At 44.1% G+C, this 20608-nt stretch overlaps 1 protein-coding gene across 1 annotated transcript in view; it reads left to right on the top strand.

Moving 5' to 3' along the window:
- The window catches only part of man1a2 (mannosidase, alpha, class 1A, member 2), a gene marked incomplete at its 5' end in the record, with an annotated part of 113981 nt that extends 94082 nt beyond the window's left edge, over nucleotides 1–19899 (top strand). Inside the window, 5 exons of the mRNA XM_083903210.1 lie at nucleotides 6290–6405; nucleotides 8743–8962; nucleotides 10264–10436; nucleotides 13987–14102; nucleotides 19081–19899. Coding sequence (XP_083759336.1) covers nucleotides 6290–6405; nucleotides 8743–8962; nucleotides 10264–10436; nucleotides 13987–14102; nucleotides 19081–19216 — 761 coding nt within the window. The 3' untranslated portion in view covers nucleotides 19217–19899. The remainder of the gene's footprint in view (nucleotides 1–6289; nucleotides 6406–8742; nucleotides 8963–10263; nucleotides 10437–13986; nucleotides 14103–19080) is intronic.
- Between the last annotated feature and the right edge of the window lie 709 nt (nucleotides 19900–20608).

Below are 20608 nucleotides of genomic sequence, written 5' to 3'. Positions count from 1 at the left end.
ATGTCTTAAAGTCTCAGAGAAAAGGGCAAGCACCTTTTGTGTGCAGTGTTTACAGTGCACATCCTCCTCCTACATATCTGTTAATCCACCTACATGTTTATTATGGCCCTGTGGTGACGGCACAGCTAATCAGCTTCCTTGTAGACCTTGTACTAGCTCGCATCGCGCTCGAAACACTGACTTAATCAAAAGTTCTTAGCTTCTCTTAAAACAAGCGTGGGCTGCCGTGTGTGTGTGATACTTATATTGAAATGATAAAAAATATTCATCATATTCAACATATCTTTTGTTTTTTTAAAGAAACATTTCCTTCTAAGAACCATTTTAGATCTTTAAAGTCTGTGGGTGGACACATGTTCGTCGAATAGACGCGCTTCTGTTATAAAACGCCCGTCCATTAGTCCTCGTGTGGCTCGATAACGTCGACAAAAGGAATTTTTGGGCCATTAAGTGCCGTTAGTGATTTAAAATGTTCATTACGTAACAAGATTGGAGGAGCCATTGTAATCGCCTGGGCCTCACATTGAGAAGGGGAGATGTATCCTTCAGAGGTTGCATCTCCTAGTAGCCTGTTCTGCCAAATTTGAGCGATGTGTCCTTCGCAAAGAAGCTCCAATGGGTGGATCAACCTTTCCTGGTTGGCCTAGCATGGTGGCTAATATCTGAAGTAGGAATTAATCATGATAGGTCACGTTTTACCCAGTTACTCAGTCCCCATTGCTTCCCATTTGTTGGGTTGAGAGAGAGGACCCTTCAGGAGATGTATCCTTCAGAGGTTGCATCTCCTAGAAGCCTGTTCTGCCAAATTTTAGCGATGTGTCCTTCGCAAAGAAGCTCCAATGGGTGGGTCAACCTTTCCTGGTTGGCCTAGCATGGTGGCTAATATCTGAACTATAAATTCCTCAGGATAGATCATGTTTTACCCAGTTTCCCCAGTCCCCATTGCTTCCCATTTATTGGGTTGAGAGAAAGGACCATTCAGGAGATGTGTCCTTCAGAGGTTGCATCTCCTAGTAGCCTGTTCTGCCAAATTTGAGCGATGTGTCCTTCGCAAAGAAGCTCCAATGGGTGGGTCAACCTTTCCTGGTTGGCCTAGCATGGTGGCTAATATCTGAACTATAAATTCCTCATGATAGATCACGTTTTACCCAGTTACTCAGTCCCCATTGCTTCCCATTTATTGGGTTGAAAGAGGACCATTCCGATGTATCCTTCAGAGGTTGCATCTCCTAGTAGCCTGTTCTGCCAAATTTGAGCGATGCGTCCTTCGCAAAGAAGCTACAATGGGTGGATCAACCTTTCATGGTTGGCCTAGCATGGTGGCTAATATCTGAAGTAGAAATTCATCATGATAGATCATGTTTTACCCAGTTACCCCAGTCCCCATTGCTTTATTGGGTTGTCAAAGGCCACAACCTCGACAGGTCGCCATATTCGCATTTTCGGAAGGATCCGGAAATTGCAGCGTTTGAAAAATTATTGGTGTCTCTAACTCACGGTTGTTGTTGTTGTTGTGACTGCTGCTGCCGAGTCAAACGGGGACACATAGACACATCCATTTGAATTCATTACAGAGCCATTTAGACTGCAACTGGCAGGGAGTGGGTGGGGGGGGGTGCTGCGTGAGGACGATTCACTTTAGATTTATGTGCGCTGATATCTCGGCGCTATCACAAAGAGCCGCCACCTTAAATCTGCCCGTGACCTGAGCTGCGAGTAAACAACCGTCACTTGCTGACTTTTTAACGGGTTACAAAAGGGTTGAAATAGTCAAATTTATGTGCATAAAGCCCAACGGTGTTAGACAAAGACGTCGTTTGTGCTCGAATACTTGAGATCTGTTTGGAAACGTATGTAAATGTGTGTCGGTGTGTGAAGCTCGTGTCAACAAATGCAGCGTGTAGGTGTTTAGACAGTAGTTAAAGCAGACTAATGAGGGATGAGGCTGAGCCCCTTAATGAGATCCAACTGTGATTGACAGCCTTATTAACACACACACACACACACACACACACACACACACACACACACACACATTCTCGTATTATTATCCATTAGGCTTCCATTCGTCAGGGCAGCCCTAGCCAAAACCATGTCCCGAACCTTAACCCTCTGATTTTATGGCTGTAGAATTGTCAAAAAAAATTTCCACGAGTGAGTTCTTCTGACCCTTTTTCAGAAGATAACTACAAATTTCGATAAGTCTGGGAGTTACTCAACCGTTTAGGAACCGCGGTACGCTGGTGAATCTTGTCTTCGATTGGACGAACGTTCCACGGAAACCTTAAGGGCTACCGTAATGACAGCTATGCAGGTTCCCCATGGATCCTTGAAGTCTAAAAATGTCATTTTATTGATATTCAAGGTCTTATAAAGTCTTAAAATGTGTGGAATTTAGTTTAGTTTAATGTTTTATTTTACCTGTATTGAATATCCCGACTCGCGGACAGAGCTAGGAGTTGTGGTCTTGAGAAGGACGCATGCCAAAAATCCTAGCCTTAAGTCCAAGTAGTTTCTCAGAATTGAGGTTCTACCTCATTAGAACCAGGTTTTTAGTCTCCGTAGTCAGTTTTTATGCCAGGAAAGGGTCCTAAAGAGTTAAGAAACACAAGAACACGCACCTCCTACTCTCTGACTCACACGAACGCTCACACATTTGTCTGGCGAGAACCCCCCCCCCCCCCCCCCCACCACACACACTTCATCACCTAATTTCCACTCTACTAAAATTAAATATCAGTGAAATAGAGTGTAGTGTGCGTCACTTTTAAAAATAAACCTGTGTGTTACATCGTCAAATGAGCTCACAAGGGTTAGGGTTTAGTAGCCGTTTCCATGTGGTCGAAACGCCAGTACGATTTAAAAACGAGCAAAGTTGAAGGTGGTAGAACATTTTGCCGCCAACGGCAGCCATTGCAGCACGTACACTACGTACCGCGCAGTGAGCAATAAAAGAAGAAGACGACGAAGAGGGACCCGATTTTTAAATTTCATCAACATCCCTCTCAAAGTAGTCAGGTTGTCCTGCAGCACATCGCTCCTCGCTTGTAATGCGCTCTCTGCAAAGTCCTGTTCTCTAAGTGCAGTACAAGGCAGAGCTTAACTCCTGAGAGTGGAAATGGCAACGCTCCAGCTCTGATTCACTGCGGCTGAAGAGGTAAGAGTCGTCACGGCACATCTGGCCCGGGCAGGACGAGATGCGAGTGCCCTGGTTTGCTATCGCACAGCGGTCAAGGTTGTTAGCGCCGAGAGCGCTCGCTCTCTCCATCAGATGACTCTCGGAAACACTGCGACACACAAAAACGCCGGGGGTGTCCCGAACCCTGGAGATAAACTCGCGGGGGCACAACCCCTCCAGATGAATCCGTACGTCCATTATCCGAGCACCACTTAAACCTTTTGAGAGTTTCAGGAGGGTAGCCGGCTAGCCACTTAGCAAATCGTTCACACGCGTGCAGCTACAGCCCAAACTCCAGACTTTTGTGTACCAGAACGGAGTGTGAAACCTTTTTGACTGCGTAAAAATGGTGTTTATACAGATATATACTATATATTTGTATGTAAAAGGACGATAGTTATAGCATTTATGACAGTTAGCGACTACAAAAAGAACACTGTTGACATTTCGTTGCCCGTTTATACCCAACAAGAGTTATGTAGATCTAGTTCTTTCCATTGTTTGTAGCAAAATGAATTAAATTAAAAGTAAGTAATATTTGATTGTATGTAATTCATGCTTGAGAAAACCAAGTATATGGCTCCAAAGATGGACAGGACATTACTGCATTTTAGTGTCGGGAATGGCAAGTTTGTCGATGTTTACCCATACGACATATTAAAACACTTGTTTTGCATTTATTGCCTTGATCTCTCGATCTGGAAAAGGGACTCGGCTTGTAACCAGAGGGTTGTCGGTTCATAATCCCATCCAGTCGAGGCCTGAGTTACCTCTGAAACCGGATAAATTTGGAGGGTTGCATCAGGAAGCGTATGCGACAAAGGCAAATTCGACTGATCACGTGATCGCGTTAGCCGCTGTATCGTAACATGTTTTTGAACCGAGGAGAAAATCAGGCTTTTGTGGCAGCGTTTCTTCTTCTGGCTCTGATGTTCGGAAAAATGTCCTCGGTTTTAATCCCGTTTACGAAACCTTTCATTGACTCGTTTGTGTTTTCAAGCGAGGAAATTGCTGACAATTAACCCGATGCCAGCCTCAAGATTTACCCCCCCGCCCAAATAATGAAAAAAAATAAATAATGAAATGTATTTGCTCTTTTATCCATTTTTAATTATTTTCTTTACTCTCCAGTAAGTAAAATCAGTAATTAATTATGGGGGATTACGTTTCTTTCTCGGCCACATTGACTCAGCACACATTTTAATGTCTGGACGGCCGTGCAGAATTAGAATTAAATGGCTTGTTGTTCTATACAAATTAGTAAGTAAATTAAACCACGTAGATAACGCATATATATTTTTATTATCACCTGTGCTCCCTCACTTGTTCTTTGCACTCCCTCATTTGTTCTTTCCGCTTCATCATTTGTTCTTTGCACTCCCTCATTTGTTCTTTGCACTCCCTCATTTATTATTAAGGCTCCCTCATTTGTTTTTTGTGCTCCCTCACTTGTTCTTTGTACTCCCTCATTTGTTTTTTGCGCTCCCTCATTTGTTTTTTGCGCTCCCTCACTTGTTCTTTGCGCTCCCTCATTTGTTTTTTGTGCTCCCTGACTTGTTCTTTGCACTCCCTCATTTGTTTTTTGCGCTCCCTCACTTGTTCTTTGCACTCCCTCACTTGTTCTTTGCACTCCCTCATTTGTTTTTTTGCGCTTCCTCACTTGTTCTTTGCACTCCCTCACTTGTTTTTTGCGCTCCCTCATTTGTTCTTTGCGCTCCCTCACTTGTTCTTTGCACTCCCTCATTTGTTTTTTGCGCTTCCTCAATTGTTCTTTGCGCTCCCTCAATTGTTCTTTGCGCTCCCTCATTTGTTCTTTGCGCTCCCTCACTTGTTCTTTGCACTCCCTCATTTGTTTTTTGCGCTTCCTCAATTGTTCTTTGCGCTCCCTCACTTGTTCTTTACGCTCCCTCATTTGTTTTTTGCGCTCCCTCATTTGTTCTTTGTGTCATGGTTTTTTTTTTGTTTGTGGGCGGGCCTTAGGAGGCTGTCTGCTGATTGGCTACTATTTTGGAGCGACCCAAGCACTCCCAATATATCGGATATCGGCAAAAAGGTCCAATATCGAGCGTTGGTAAAAAGCTAGTAGAATAAAAGCAACATGGACCTAAGAAAGGAGGACATTTTATTACTTGACCTGATCCTTTAATTAATCTATTATTATAATTCTATGTCAGGTGGTTATTTTTTGCCGTGTTTGAAGCAGGGATAGGGCGTGGGTGTTTAGGGCTTTTGTGTTTTTATAAATGACATTCTTTATGCTACATTGACAAAACATTATATTTCTTACACATGCATCATTAAGCGCCAAGTAAAAGCCACAACAACACCCCAGAGAGAGAGAGAGAGAGTCTGAGTCATTATACGTGCTCTGGTGCTGCTGATGCTGCACAAAACACCTGCGAATGCTCTTATTGTTATATCATAAATTTTTTTTTAAAAAAGTGTTTAAATACCAGCACAAAAACCTCTAAAATAAACTTCAATTAGCAGACGTGAAGCATTCTATTGCAGTTTGTTTATACATTTATGTGCATTCTGTCGTCATTTTCGACCATTGACGCAATAATTCATATTTTGATGAAATTTGACGAAAACTCAAGACTTTAAAACCTCTGTAGAACAGAAATTAACTTTTTTTTGTGTGTGTGTGTGTGTGTGTGTGAGAGTGCCGGCCAGTGTCTCGTCCTCTTTGTGTGCGATGTCCTGCAAATGAGGACGGAGCATGAAAGCTGTGTAAATCTCCCCAAGAGGACGACTGGGGATTTTGAAATGTGAGCACATCGGGGGGGGGAAAAGGATAAACAAACCAGGAAGAGGGAGGAAACATGCTGCCAATATATTGTGGTTGTAGAGTGTTTGTGTGTGTGTGTGTGTGGAGAAAACACCCAGGGCTTGAATTAGATGCTTTCCATGCCATATGTTGTACTCTGCCAAGGACTTTGAGGCAAAGTCGAAAACTGAATAATTTACCTTGGCCTCCTCGTTTTTCTGTGTCTCGCAGTTTTTCCCCCCTTCGCTTGTTTGTGTCGCACTCTCTCGCTTTCTGCCTCTTCGTTGTGTTTGTTCTCACGCCCTAAATCTGTTTTTTTTTTTCCCTCTTTGTCTCTTTAGATCACACCTCGGTGGGAGGACTTGGCGACAGTTTTTACGAATACCTGCTGAAGGCGTGGCTCATGTCGGACAAGACTGATACAGAGGCTCGCAAGGCGTACGACGACGCCATAGAGGTACGGTCCAATCGTCAAAGTCTGAAGAAGCTAATTTATGAATTGCTGTACAGCTGAAATAGAGAAGGTATTGCAAGCAGGTGGCGCTATGCCCATACTCAGTTTTAATGTTTTCTGGCTGAGTCTCTTGTGTCGCGTATGAAGTCTCGAGCAGATCGGTCAATGTACGGCGAAGTTACAGCGAACTTCCTGTTTCGTCGGTTGAAATTCGCCAAAATTCAGATGGTTGCCATGGCCACGCCCCTTTTGAATCCGTTTGATTCCATTTCCGCTTTGATGTGTCTTGTAACTTGCTCACACGAAATTTGTTCATTCGCGAAACGTGCTAATAGCCAAGATGGACTCCAACTTCAAAATGGCCGACTTCCTGTTGCGTTGACGCCATGGTCGCGATAGGCTTTTTTGTTCGTCTCGGACTGTGACATGTTTCCGCCAAGTTTCGTGAAATTTGGTGCATCTTAGTTTCAGTTTTGTCCTACCGGGTTTCACCTTTGGGGGCACTACGGAGCATTTTGCACCACTTGTTATGTATTGCACTTATTTTATAAACTTAACCGCCAGTTTTCCGTCTGTTTTCACCAACATTTAGTGCCTCAAAAATGCTAATAATCTTGTTACGCTGTCAATACCAGCGTTGTTTATTTGTATAATACGGGTTGAAAATGAGACAGGACGTCAGTCAGTCAGCCGTCATCACACCTTCTAATGTCAGACCTTCTGTCTGGGATAATGAATAGTTTCCCTTTTAATAAAGACGTGCCGTTGATCTGCGAGCAGCAAACCCACCAGTTTCCCGTCTGTAATCCCGGTTTACAGAGCTCTAATTGTGATTGTCACTCATTCGCCACTTCCAACGAATTGAAGGTCAACCGTTGCGTTGATGGTTTTTCGGTTGTTTTTTGCTCTTATTTTTCTTCAAAAAGAGAGAGTTTTTTTCTGTAAGAAAAAGAAAAAAGGTAAGAGCAGCAGACGACGGTGGTCTGCGCGCAGGTGATGAAGATACCTGTCAATCACTCAGCGTCGGAGTGAGCAGAGCAGATGCTGCCGGGTGAAGGATGTGACCGGATTTTAAATTCGTCTCTCACCACTTTGTTGTTTGTTTCTTTTATTTTTTTATTCCGTGCGACTCTCCTCCTTACCTACACCCACACACACACACACACATATATTCATAACGTGTCTCCACATCCTCGCTATAAAACACAAACACCGTCATTAACCCGTCTGTGAACTTATCTCCTCAAACGTCCTCGTTCTCCTGCAGACGCATACATTTTTACCCCCTCTTCATGCATCGTCACGTCCCCTTCCTGCATACAAATGCACGCTTATTGCTATTCCACCTGCAAACCCACTCTCTCACTGCTTATTTCCATTGTTTTTGTCCAAACACACATACACCCACTCCTTTTTCTCCTCCTCAATAGACACCGACTACGTCAAAGTTACGGTAAACTTCCTGTTTCGTCGGTGGAAATTTGCACAAATTCCGATGGTTGCCATGGCCACGCCCTTTTGAATCCGTGATATTTTCCTCTTTGATGTGTCTTGTAAAGCTGGACGTGTCTTTGCCTTCATGACGTTAGGATTAGAGTGCTGAGACGAAATTTGGTGATTTGCGTGACGCTCTAATCTCTAAAACCAAGGTGGACTCCAAATTCAAAATGGCCGACTTTCTGTTGCGTTGAGGCCATGGTCGCAATAGACTTTTTTGTTCGTCTCGGGCTGTGGCATGTTTCCGCCAAGTTTCGTGAAATTTGGTGCAACTGAGTTTCAGTTTTGTCCTACCGGGTTTCACCTTTGGGGGCCACTATTGAGCTCAAGCTGAAAATCGTCCTCTATCTATCTTCTAATAACATTAGCTGCTAATACCGGCGCTGTTGCAACCAATTTTTTTTCTGGCCGAGTGTCTTGCTTCACGTGTGAAGTTTCGAGCAGATCGGTCAATGTACGACGAAGTTACAGTGAACTTCCTGTTTCGTCGGTCGAAGTTCGCAAAAAATACCGAAGGTTGCCATGGCCACGCCCCCTTTTGAATCTGCGATTACTTACTGTCTTGTGAAAATGGCTGCGTTTTTTCTTTATGTTGGTATGGTTAACGCACTCAGATGAGTTTGCGAAACGCGCTAATCGGCAAGGTGGACGCCAAATTAAAAATGGCCGACTTCCTGTTGCGTTGACGCCATGGTCGCGATAGACTTTTTTGTTCGTCTTGGGCTGTGACATGTTTCTGCCAAATTTTGTGTCAATTGGTGCAACTGCGTTGAAATTTTGTCCTACCAGTTTTACGTATTTCCTTTATTTGATCAACTTTTTCGCCTCCTCCTCCTCCTACAGGCCATCGAGCGCCACCTGATACGCAAGTCCAACAGCGGCCTGACGTTCATCGGGGAGTGGAAGAACGGCCACCTGGAGAGGAAGATGGGCCACCTGGCCTGTTTCGCCGGCGGCATGTTTGCGCTGGGCGCCGACGGCTCGCCCGACGACAAGGCCGGACATTACCTGCAGCTGGGAGCCGAGATCGCGCACACCTGCCACGAGTCGTACGACAGGACGGGTGAGGCGAACGCACGTTTAGCATTTAGCATTAGCATTCTCATTTTTCAGCTTCTTAAATGTGAATATTGTCCGGTTTCTTTGCTCCATTTGACAATGAAATGATTCAATTAATTGGTTTTCGAGCAGGCGTTTTTAAAAGATACATGTTTCAAATTATTGCTCTAGTATCAGATTTGGGCTGAAAATAATCCCAGATTACAGGGCTGTCACTTTTTCCCCAAAATCATGCTTTCGAAGATACACCGACGACGTATAGCTTTTTATGACGTCTTTTATGCGTCACATGTCTCACTGCTCCTCTGCGATGCCTCGTCACAAGCTAACGGCTAAGCTAACCCCCCGTCAGCAGATTTTTCCGTCTTAACCCAGTCTTATTTTTGGACCAAAAAAGACAGTTTAATGTAGATTTTAGTCCAAGCTACGTTCACAGCACCCTCTGCTGGATGACGAGGTAATCGCTTCAGACGGTGCGATGCGTTTTCGAGGCTGTATATCTTCCAACTTAAAAACAAGTATATGCGTCATAAATGTGAATATCTTCCAGAGAAAATCGGATCAATTGACAGACGAGAGTAGCTGATATTTACTTAAATATGGATATCAAAAAAACTCATCGTTTTGTGGATCTTTATTTCGTAAGTCGCTCACACAAAGCTGTTATCTATTCAGCGGTGACCTTCAAATACCCACCTGGGATGTTTTTCCCAATATGCATCAAAAGTTCACGACGAAGAAACGCGAGCGTGTGTGTGTTTGTGCATTATTACTGCTGTATCTGTGTGTGTGTGTGTGTGTGTGTGTGTGTGTGTAGCCTAGAAGTCGTGAGCTTGCTCTGAGAGACAGAGCGAGAGCAGAGGTTGCCATGGCAACGGATACAGATGGAGAAAGGGAGGAGGGTGCTATTTGGCTTTTCCTTACAACTTTAAGGGGATTTTTTTTCAGGCTTTAGACTTGATTTTAGGTTTGTTGTTTAGCGTTTGTGACAGTTACGGTTATATTAAAGGGCGAGTGAACACGTTACGTCAACCTAAGCGTCCTAATTTAGAATGCTGTACGAGAATGTGTGTGTGTGTGTCTTAATTCTTTAAGAAAAGCTGTCAGCGCTTTGTCAGCTTCTCATTAATTTTCTTTGGCAGCTCAAAAAAAAAAAAACATGAAAAACCTGTAAAATCAATGGGGATGAAGGTTTTTTTATTGCCTACACACACACACACTTTCACTTTGTCATTTAAAGTCTGATCTTTATTTAAAAGCCGCTCAACAGAGAAGCTAAGAATAACTTCTTCTTCCTCACCTCAGTGCTGAAGCTCGGCCCCGAGGCCTTCAAGTTCGACAGCGGCCTGGAGGCGGTGGCCGTGCGGCAGAACGAGAAGTACTACATCCTGCGGCCGGAGGTCATCGAGACGTACTGGTACATGTGGAGGTTCACCCACGACCCCAAGTACCGGAAGTGGGGCTGGGAGGCCGCGCAGGTAAAAACTACACCCGTAAAAATGGTTTCATCCATCATTGTGACACCGATAATTGAATTGTTTTGAGAAAAATACCACGGCAGGATTATGTGAAGACTTACGGAACTCACACGTTCAAACAAAGGCGTTTAATGTCAGATTTGCTTACATCATTAAGCGGAAACTCTACTCGGTTTCCATGATTTCATAGTAGGGCTGAAACAATCGATTAATCGTGTCTGAAGTGTTTTTGCGTAAGTTTTCTGGTTTCTCAGCTCCTTAAATGTGAATATTTTCTAGTTTCTTTGCTCCATATAACAAAAGAAATCATTAAAAACTAGTGCTTAATGGCGTCAACGTTAGGAAAAAGATGCACGTGACTCCGAATTGTTAAAATGAATCTCTAAAGTAACGCTAAACTTTAAAAACTCTAGGCGCGCTAACTGCGCTAAACGAGCTAATGCAGCTAACGGAGCTAACTGGTAAACGGTGCCTGGACTCCGGTTTTGTGGCGTGTAACCATGACGTCACCCACGTCTTTTTCCGGTCAGTCGTCATGGAAACGCGACACGCGTTAACCTAGTGCCTAGAGACGTGATAACATCGTCCTCTCCAGGGTTTGAAAAACACCGATCAACATTTCCTGGACCAAACGATTACTCGATTAATCTTGAAAATAATCCACAGGTTAATCGATTATGAAAACAATCGTTAGTCGAAACCCTACTTCATAGCTCCTCCTCAATGTGGGCGGAGCCGTCATAGCTATCGTTGCCTGCTATCAATCTAACTGGCTAACCCTAACCCTAATCCACACAAGAACTGGTGTTTCCAGAATCCTAAAACACTATTATTGGATCAAACTCAAGTCATGAGAAAACGTCTTTGGTTTGCGGCGTCACAGCCCCACACAGTGGCCTGGCATGCGTACTGCAGCGTTTAGAGCCGTTTGTGTGACGTTTCTAGAGTTAACAGAAAACCTCTCAGGAGGTTGAAAAGGTTTCTGTTTGGATGAGACCTTGAATTAACAGTAGCAGGTTTTTGGAGGCTCGCTCCACAAAGTAAGGGCAAGATATCTGCTGTAAAGGAAGTATTACGTGGATCGTGGACACAGGGCGACTGAAGAAGAGGCGACGACAAAAGCAAAATCTCAGCTTAATTCTTCAGAGGGGCATCTGAAAGCAGCCACCAGCTAACATTCTAGATTTGTTTCATTTAACGTGATCAAATGGAATAGATTCTCTTTGTGCGACGACGCAGGTGAAGAGGTTTCGGAAAGTACAGTCGGCTTTGTACGAGGAAAGTTCACCGTTCAACCAGCTTTTGTGGCTACGTAAAAAAAAAAAAGAGTTCTAATCACAGACGCTAATGAAAGAGTCTTAGCGGGAGTTCACCTTTGTGTCAAGCTCGGATATTTCTGAACCACAAAGGCGTCCTTTAGTCGGAGAAAAAGAGGAGAATTCTCTTTATTGAAACCTCTGAATCCAGGTGAACTTTTATGGCAATTTAACGCTAACTCTGTCAAATATTGGACTCGGTTTCTCTGTTGTTGTTTTTTAGATGTTATGGCTGTGGAATTGTCAAAGGATATTAGAATTTTTGAAAGAAAACAAATTTAATGTAAAAGAATCAGATTTTTTAATTCATCTAGCGGGCCGGATATTAACCCTAGCGGGCCAGTTTTGGTCCACGAGCCTCCACTTGCTCGAAGCGCCCAATTTAAAGCTGTAGTGTGTGACTTTTGTCAGCGTTCTGCCTCCGTTTGGTCTTCGTGAACAGAACGGATTATATGGAATTGTTTGTGTGCTGCAATATTCAACTGAAAACAAGCAAAACTATCAGACCTGACGACCTGAAACTAATTAGACGGCTCTTTCAAACATGATTTACGGGCCAAACTCCCTGCGACAGAAATTTGCTGACAGCGAAATGGTCGTTCGAGGACATGATGGAGGACACATGTCTGTGTGTGTGTGTGTGTGTGTGTGTGTGTGTGTGTGTGTGAAGCAGCCGAAACACAAGGACAGAGATAATGCTTTCAATTACATGCGTTAATAGTGAGAGACGATAAGGTGTGATGAGCAGGAGTCGAAACGCTGCCAGAATGTTTGATGATGCAGGAGCAGCTCAGTGTTTCACTGTAACAAGACGTCACTGCAAATCAATACACTGTCTGTGTGTGTGTGTGTGTGTGTGTGTGTGTGTGTGTGTGTGTGTGTGTGTGTGTGTGTGTGTGTGTGTGTGTGTGTGTGTGTGTGTGTGTGTGTGTGTGTGTGTGTGTGTGTGTGTGTGTGTGTGTGTGTCAGCAGCTGGACCTTCTCTGCATTTTTAATCATGCTCTGTGTGTTTGTGTATGTGTGTGAGTCACTGTGTGTGTGTTTGTGCAGATGGGGAAAACACCTGCAGCAGAATATTTTCAATTAGAGGACACATTTTTGTTCCTCTGAGCCAAAATGGCCCCCGACTGTTCCAGCAACATGTTCTCTGTGTGGGGAAACATGCATTATACTGTGTCCAGCATTTTAGGAAACATGGACTCACCGTTGTTTCAAGTTGCAGTTTTGATTTTAAAATGATTCATTTACGGTGGAAATATGCCATTTTTCAACACTTTATGACATTTTATGGACCAAAAATGCGACGATCCACGGATTCATATAATTTTGAATTAATTATTTAATTGTTGCGTATCAACCCGCAGTACTATGAATAAAGTGCCGTTCTTAGACGCTAACGGAAATCCCGTGGTTTAATGTGTTGTTGCCGCAACAAGCTAATCCGAGCTAAAGGAGCTAGCGGTCTTCGGTGCGCTAGCTTGGTTGGTAACACGGCATACATCGTTACTTGGATGTGGGGAGTGCGTCGAGAATTTATTCAGGCTGCGTTGGATACGGAGAAGCGCACAGCGCTCGCCCTCCACTGAAAACGTTAGCCTAGCCTGCTCCTCTTTAGCCGGAGTCTAAACAAGTGTGCGTAGCGTGTCTGTTGTTTTGTTTCCGGTCTAGCTAGCTGTATCTGGTGTGGTGTTGTAGTCTTTCTAACGTTACTAGCTAAAAAAATTGTTTTTTCTTGTATTCCGAAAACGTTCAAATAGGCAACTATGCTATTAGGCTAACGATTATGCATATTAGCTATCTAGCTAACTCTGGTATAGACTGTGTTCTGTACATGGTCCCTGTCAACTAAACTAAACTAAACGAGGTCAAAATGAACGTTAATCTTGTGTTGAAAAAAAATTACGCTGTTAAAAAAAGTATTATTTTCCTGTTCTATTGAAATCAGCAGATTTAAAAAAAAAAAAAGGGGCTGTGTTTCTCTTTTATTATGCAGCGGATTATTACGCACATTATGGAACACAAATTATTGAGGAACATTTTCTGCAGCTGCTCTTCTGTCCCCAGGACTCGCTCTTAATCTCTCGCAAGCAAAGAAATTAATTAGCGCACGCTTTTGTACGCTCATTAAAATTGTGCTCTTTTGTAACCCCCCCCCCCCTCCTCCTCTGCTCTTATCTTCCCTCCTTCCCTTCCCTTCCCTTCCTTTTCCTTCCCTCTGTTCTCGTCCCCTTCAGGCCATTGATAAGTACTGCAGGGTGAGCGGGGGCTTCTCGGGGGTGAAGGACGTCTACTCCTCTAACCCGACCTACGACGACGTCCAGCAGAGCTTCTTCCTGGCCGAGACGCTCAAGTAAGTCCCCTCTAAAGTGTCTCATCTGTGCCATAACGGCGTGTTTGTCCATTTATTATTCACTTAAGTGATTAAACGCAGTTATTTTTGTGGAGGTGGAGGTTAATTGTCGCCCCATATTTTCGAGTTATTTCTTAATAAATGAGCAGAACGTACAGTCACGGACGTTAATGTCCATTTTTAGATTTTAGCAGATTATAGCCACTGTTATTATTCAGCTTTTGGTGACTACGTGAGTCAAACCTATGTGGTTCCAACACATTTCTTAAATTATATTTCAGCCATGTCACATTAGCTGGGCAAGAATTCTTCACAGAGTGCTTTAATTTAAGCCGCCGTCAGTAAATTCATCAACGACACAGAAACGCTTCATCCAATCAGGAGCCAGAGCTCGTGCAGAAGCTCCTCGTCTTCATGTTCTCTGGCTCCAAGAAAAACAGGGACAGCTGCAGAATTCACTACATCTTCAGCTATGATAAAACCGATAAATAAAAAATCCTTCCCGGGAATTTCTTGGCAGAAAAAAACTGGCGTTTGCTGCCTCGTCTGGTGTCTCGTGGGAGCTCAGAGTGAGAGCTGAGCGACACCAGTGCTGCAGTGATTCTGTCAGACTCTTACAATTAATGTTTGTGCAAATGTATTGGCAAAAAAAATAAAGCACTTTGAGTAGAATTTTGCATTTGCAAAGTCAGTCGGACGAACCGACCGACTGGACCGGCTCTAAAAGGCTTTTTACATTTCAGGTCATTTTAGCCTCAATCAGGATAGAGGATAGAGAGTCTACCATTGGCTAAAATATAAAATAAACGTCACGATACATGGTCCACGATACCAATAATATCACGATAGAACGATTCTGCGATATTCAATATATCAACAATAATATTATGCGATACATCGCGATATCTGTTTGACATGTTTCCGTTGGCCTGTATATCTTGGCGTTGCGTTAAAACCAGCATTATTTTTTGCTTAAAGGCGCCATATGTAAGAATGTGGCCAAAAACGGTTACTACACTCAAATTCAAAATACCTTAGTAGTCTTTTAGGTTTCGTTTTCTCCGCCGTCGTAGCTCAGGCATAACTGGCAAGCTGAGATTCTGACTGACTGCAATGATCGGTAGACGGCGGTAGGTGGCGCCACATGCCAAAACATGATTTCAAAACATAAACCTGGTTTGCAGTCCGCAAAAGATTTTCCTGATATTCCTGAGTCTCTGTGACATATTAGGAGGATTTTAAAATCAAATTATAGTTTTTAGCGACTCCATTCACGCGTTGTTGCCGCAACGAGCTTATCCAAGCTAAAGGAGCTAGCGGTTTTCTGCATACATCGTTACTTGGATGTGAGGAGTGCGTCGAGAATTTATTCAGGCTGCGTTGGATGCGGAGAAGCGTACATCGCTCGCCATCCACTGAAAACGTTAGCCTGCCCTGCTCCTCTTTAGCCGAGCTCGCTAGCTCAAACAAGTGTGCGTAGCGTGCCTGTTGTTTTGTTTCCGGTCTAGCTAGCTGTATCCGGTGTGGTGTTGTAGTCTTTCCAATGTTACTAGTTGTTGCAACAGCATGTAGAAAAAACTACAAAGTTTGCTAGGCCACAGGGACCACGTATCGTTAGCATAATTGCCTACGTCATTTTTTGGGGTAATTGTGATATCTACCTAACTTTACCAATGTGCTTGCTAAAAAATTTGTTTTCTGATTTAGCCTGTTTTTGACACCACCGTGTACTCGGTCGGTTAAAATAACGCTTCAGTGCTGCAGCTACTACAGCTCTGGTTGCTTTGCTGAGTTTTATTGGCTCAGTCAGGATGAGATGGAGACAGAAAAAATAGCCTGACCTGTGCTCTGCTTTATACCAGCATCAAAACTCCCTTAGTTTTAAGTGAATGTTTTATGAGAGGGGGGAAAATAAACAGTGAAAAGTCAAATAAACCCCAGTTCTTGTTCTGTGATGCTAACCGAATGCTAAGTCTGACACGGATCAGGTGGGAAATCCTTCACTTAGAGTCTGGTCAGTGTTGGACATCCATTCCTGGGTCATGTCTCAGTGCAGAAAACATTGGATTTTTGTCTCGACTCACACAGCTGAGCTGAAGTGAAGAATGATTTATTTATTTATTCATGTTCTGCTCTCACCAGGCGTTTTATCCCCTTTAGCTGCAGTGAGGCAGCAGACGCGTCAATGTTACTGTATTGCGGACGTTAGAAAAAAGATAAAGACGTGGTTCTAATATGAAAGGAAAGTCAATATGTATGAATCGAATGTTAAAGCTGAATAACCTATTTCAATGTTGCGTATTTAGTGCAATTCAGGGTCCGTAGTGTAGGACAATTCATACAAACAATACTTTTGTTTTTCATAATAAAACAAATTTTAAGACATGCACTATAAAACAAATCCCTCTTACAAAGCCAAAATGACTTTTATTTTGAAAGACGGATGCCACCGACATCCTTGTACTGGAGCGCTAGCTTTATGTGCGCGCACCACGTCTTTTCCGTGTGTTGCCGTGGCAGCGTTACAGCACCACATACAGGCCCGGCATACGTACTGCAGCATTTAGAGTCGCTTTCGGGGGGGGGGGCGGAGCCATTTCTTGTATGAAAAATGTATGGAAAATCGCAAAAAAGGGCCTTTTCGACGACTCGCTTAGCATCGTGGACTTTGAAAATATGAAAACCGTACACTATCGTGTGCTCGTGTATCATCCTTGATACTGTCGCTATAGCAACGCCGCTCCAGACCATAATAAAAATGTTGTTCGTTTCATTCAAACCCTTGAACAGAATCTGTGTGTTGTTGTTTTTTAAACCTCTCTCAAGCGTTGTGAGAATCAGCCGTGGGGGTAAATCACAGGTTAACGCTCTGGCATCTGTTGCTAATGCCTTTCCATTAGAGACCTTTGTAGTCGCCGATGACTGACACAAAGGCCAGCTCTCTGTGTTACATTATCATGATCATCATCACCACTGATGGATGAAGAGGCTGTGGCTCTCTGACTCCCCCTGCTGGCTCTTCACCAGTATGTACAGTAAAGACGGAGCAGAATGATGAAAACAGGTGTATGCGCGCTGTTGTTGCCGTTGCCGTCGTCACTCCATCAATCTGCCGCGGGTCAAAGAGGATTGTAAAGACGGATCACGCTCTCCGGCGTCTGCTCCTCTTGTTTTCCAACGCCTTCATATTTCAGATTTAACGGTGGCGGAATTGACGCACCCCCTCAAAGCGTCAAATGCCAGTAAAATTTGTCTTTTGGTGCCGGAAAGGTCACCTGCTGCTGCTGCCACCGCCGCGCGGGCTGCTAACTTTTGTGAGACGGTGACATTTGAATGTCTGTTGTTGTTGTTGTTGTTGTGTAGATGTCTTCACGTCAGAACTCGCTGATTGGCTTCCTGACGTTTCCAGCGTTTTTAAATCTTGTAGAATGCCGCGTCATGACGGACGGAGGCAGTTTTAGGCTTTTTTATAATGGTCTCAAACTCGACTTAAATGATCGTTTATGATCAAAACAAACATTTATTTGGATATTAGCAAAGATATTGTCTCAAATGTGCAATTTTAAGCTTTTATTCGCTTGTCTCGACCCTGTTTTTGTCTCATTTGGATGTTGAAAACACTGATTTCGACACGTGACAGGCTGCTCAAAACATGACATAGTGACTGGAATCACGATATAAAGCTGCAGTAGGCGACCTATTATTGGCATTTTTGACCAGTTATTCCCCAAAGTAAAAGCGTATACATGTATATGTTTACATATTACATACGTTTTGTTGTTATGAGATGAAGACAAAGTCGTAGCAAATGTCAGGAAGTTTCAAGGTTTTTTTGTTTTTAGGGGAAAATACAGCCCCGCAGTTTGACAATGAAAATGAAAACAAAGCCAGAAACGTTAATTTAACGTCATAAAAGCATGAAAAAGAGTATCTGGAGTAGCATTTATGGATTTTTAGGCAAAAATGAAGGAGGATTTTAACTATATTTGATCATCAATGAGTGTTTTATGTAGTTTCTGTGACTTTTCAGCTAGGTTTTTTTTGCTCCATATTACAAAATAAGTCATTAAAACTGGGTCATTTTGGTTTGAGAACTTCATCATTTCCACTTTTGGGAGGAACTGATTCATATTTTTCACGTTAACGCAATAGGCATCAACGTTAGCGCGTTTCCGTGACGACTGACCAGAAAAAGACGCGCGCGACGTCATGTTTACGTGACTCCGGATTGTTAAAACGAGTCTCTAAAGTAAACAGAGGCACACATACGCAGTACACAGGTACGCTAGTTATTATGTAGCGCTGCTCTTTTTCGTTTAATAAACAGACCGCTAACGGCGCTAAAAGGAGCTAATGCGGCTAACGGTAGCTAACTGGTAAACGGTGCCTGGACCCTGGTGTCGCGGCACGTAAACATGACGTCGCGCAGGTCTTTTTCCGGGTCAGTCGTCATGGAAACGCGTTAACCTAGTTAACCTAGTGCCCAGTGTTGATTTTATGACATTTATAGATTAATCGATCATGAAAATAACCATAATTTGCAGCCCTGAATTTAACCTCGATGCACTTTTTAAGCTGACTTTTTGTGCTTCCTCATCTCCTCCTCCTCCTCCCCACACGCCTCCTCCTCCTACCCCCCTCACGCCTACTCCCCCCCCACACGCCTCCCCCCCCCCCCCCCCACACACCTCCTCACCCATCCTCCTCCCTCCCCCCCACACACCTCCTCCTCCTCCCCCCACACCTCCTCCTCCTACCCCCCTCACGCCTACTCCCTCCCCCCACACGCCTCCTCCCTCCCCCCCACACACCTCCTCTTTCCCCACCACACACCTCCTCATGCCTCCTACTCCCTCCCTCCCACACGCCTCCTCCCCCCACACACCTCCTCCTCACCCCTCACACCTCCTCCCCCTCTCCCCACACACCTCCTCCCTCCCCCCCACACACCTCCTCCTCCCCCCCCCCCTCCCCTCAGGTATCTGTACCTGTTGTTCTCCAGCGACGACCTGTTGCCGTTGGAGACCTGGGTCTTCAACACGGAGGCTCACCCGCTCCCCGTCCTCCACCTGGGCAACATCACGCTGCCGGGCAGCGAGCCGGCTCAGCGGTAGAGAGACGCACGACGCGCGGAGAAGACGAAAAAACAACCCTCTGCCTGCGCTGCGGCAGCGACCTGTGGGGGGCGCCACACACGTTTGCCTGCCCCCTAACCCCCCTCCCTCCTTTAAGAGAAAAAAACAAATTAAAAAGAAAAAAAAAGAAAAAGAGAACTTGCCCACCAACACTGGACAAACTTACGTTCTGATCTACAGACGCTTTTGGACTGAGGACCTAAGAGGAGACTACAGAGAGGACACTGTCTCTATGTCTTTGTCCTCTGATGAGACAGAAGGACAGTGGGTGTTTTTTTGTTGCTGCTCAGCCTCACGTTTGGCTTTTTCTCTGAAGGACTTAAAGAAAGAACGTGAAAGTGGCGGCAGCTCGGTGATTTACTTTGTTTTTGTTCTATTTTTCGTGTTTTATTTTGCTTTTCCTCCACACGAGGGCGCCGTGGTCGTTTATGTTTGGACTCTGATGCTCGAGGAGGAGGACGGCGTAAACCCCTCGAGGACATCACAGGGTCTGTCGTTGCTTTTCTTTCGTTTTTTTGGGATAAATCCCGAACCGGGGATCGACACGGGGTTGTGAATCGAAAAAAACCCTGTTTCATCTTCATCGGATGAACGTGGAACCTCATTCATTCGCCTCCTCCTCCTGTTTTTCAAAATAAAACTTTACGAAAGTGGACCATTTGACGTGGAACAGAAAGAGCTTCCTCGTCCTCCCTCCCCTGAAACCTTCTTCTTCTTCTTCTTCTTCTTCTTCTGCTGCTGCTTCTTAATCTCCGTTCTCCACATTTCTCTCTGATCAAACTTATCTCAGAGAGAGTTCCTCTCTCCCCCGCTCGGCGTTATCGCCGCTTCCTCTCATCTCATAAATCACACTTCAGATCACGCGCGGTGTAAATCGTTTGTATGAAGAGGAGAGCTGAATAAATGAAGACGTCCACTCACTGCCACATTTCCTCCTCCTCCTCCTCCTCCTCTCTGTGTTCGACCTTGAGTCGCCGCCACGCTCGCTGTCGGCGTCATTAACTAAAAAAAAAAAAACCTGCCGTCGTTTTCATCCATCATCCTCTCCGCTCAACCTGTCCGTCACAAAACATGGAGAAAAGCTTCACTCTCAGGTTCCCTTGACGTCAAAGTGTGAAAAAAATACAGTTTTCAACACCAATCTGTACATTCTGTTACAGATTAGGGATTAAATTTGACCAGTTTTGTTTAATTTATTGCATTTTTTTTCCACTCTTACTCTTAAAACTTGTTATAATTGACAGAATTTATCTCTGGAAATTAGTAAAAAAAAAAAAAAATTCTTCTGCGCCACCCTAACCTGAGCAGATTTAGTGCTTTCTTTGTGTTTCTTTTCCGTTGAAATCTCTGATTTCAGCTGTAAAATGTGAA

Source organism: Microchirus variegatus, assembly GCF_963457635.1.
Source record: "Microchirus variegatus genome assembly, chromosome: 16".
NCBI lineage: Eukaryota > Metazoa > Chordata > Actinopteri > Pleuronectiformes > Soleidae > Microchirus > Microchirus variegatus.
Note: the sequence above shows the minus strand (reverse complement) of the source record. Positions and strands in the feature narration are given on the sequence as shown.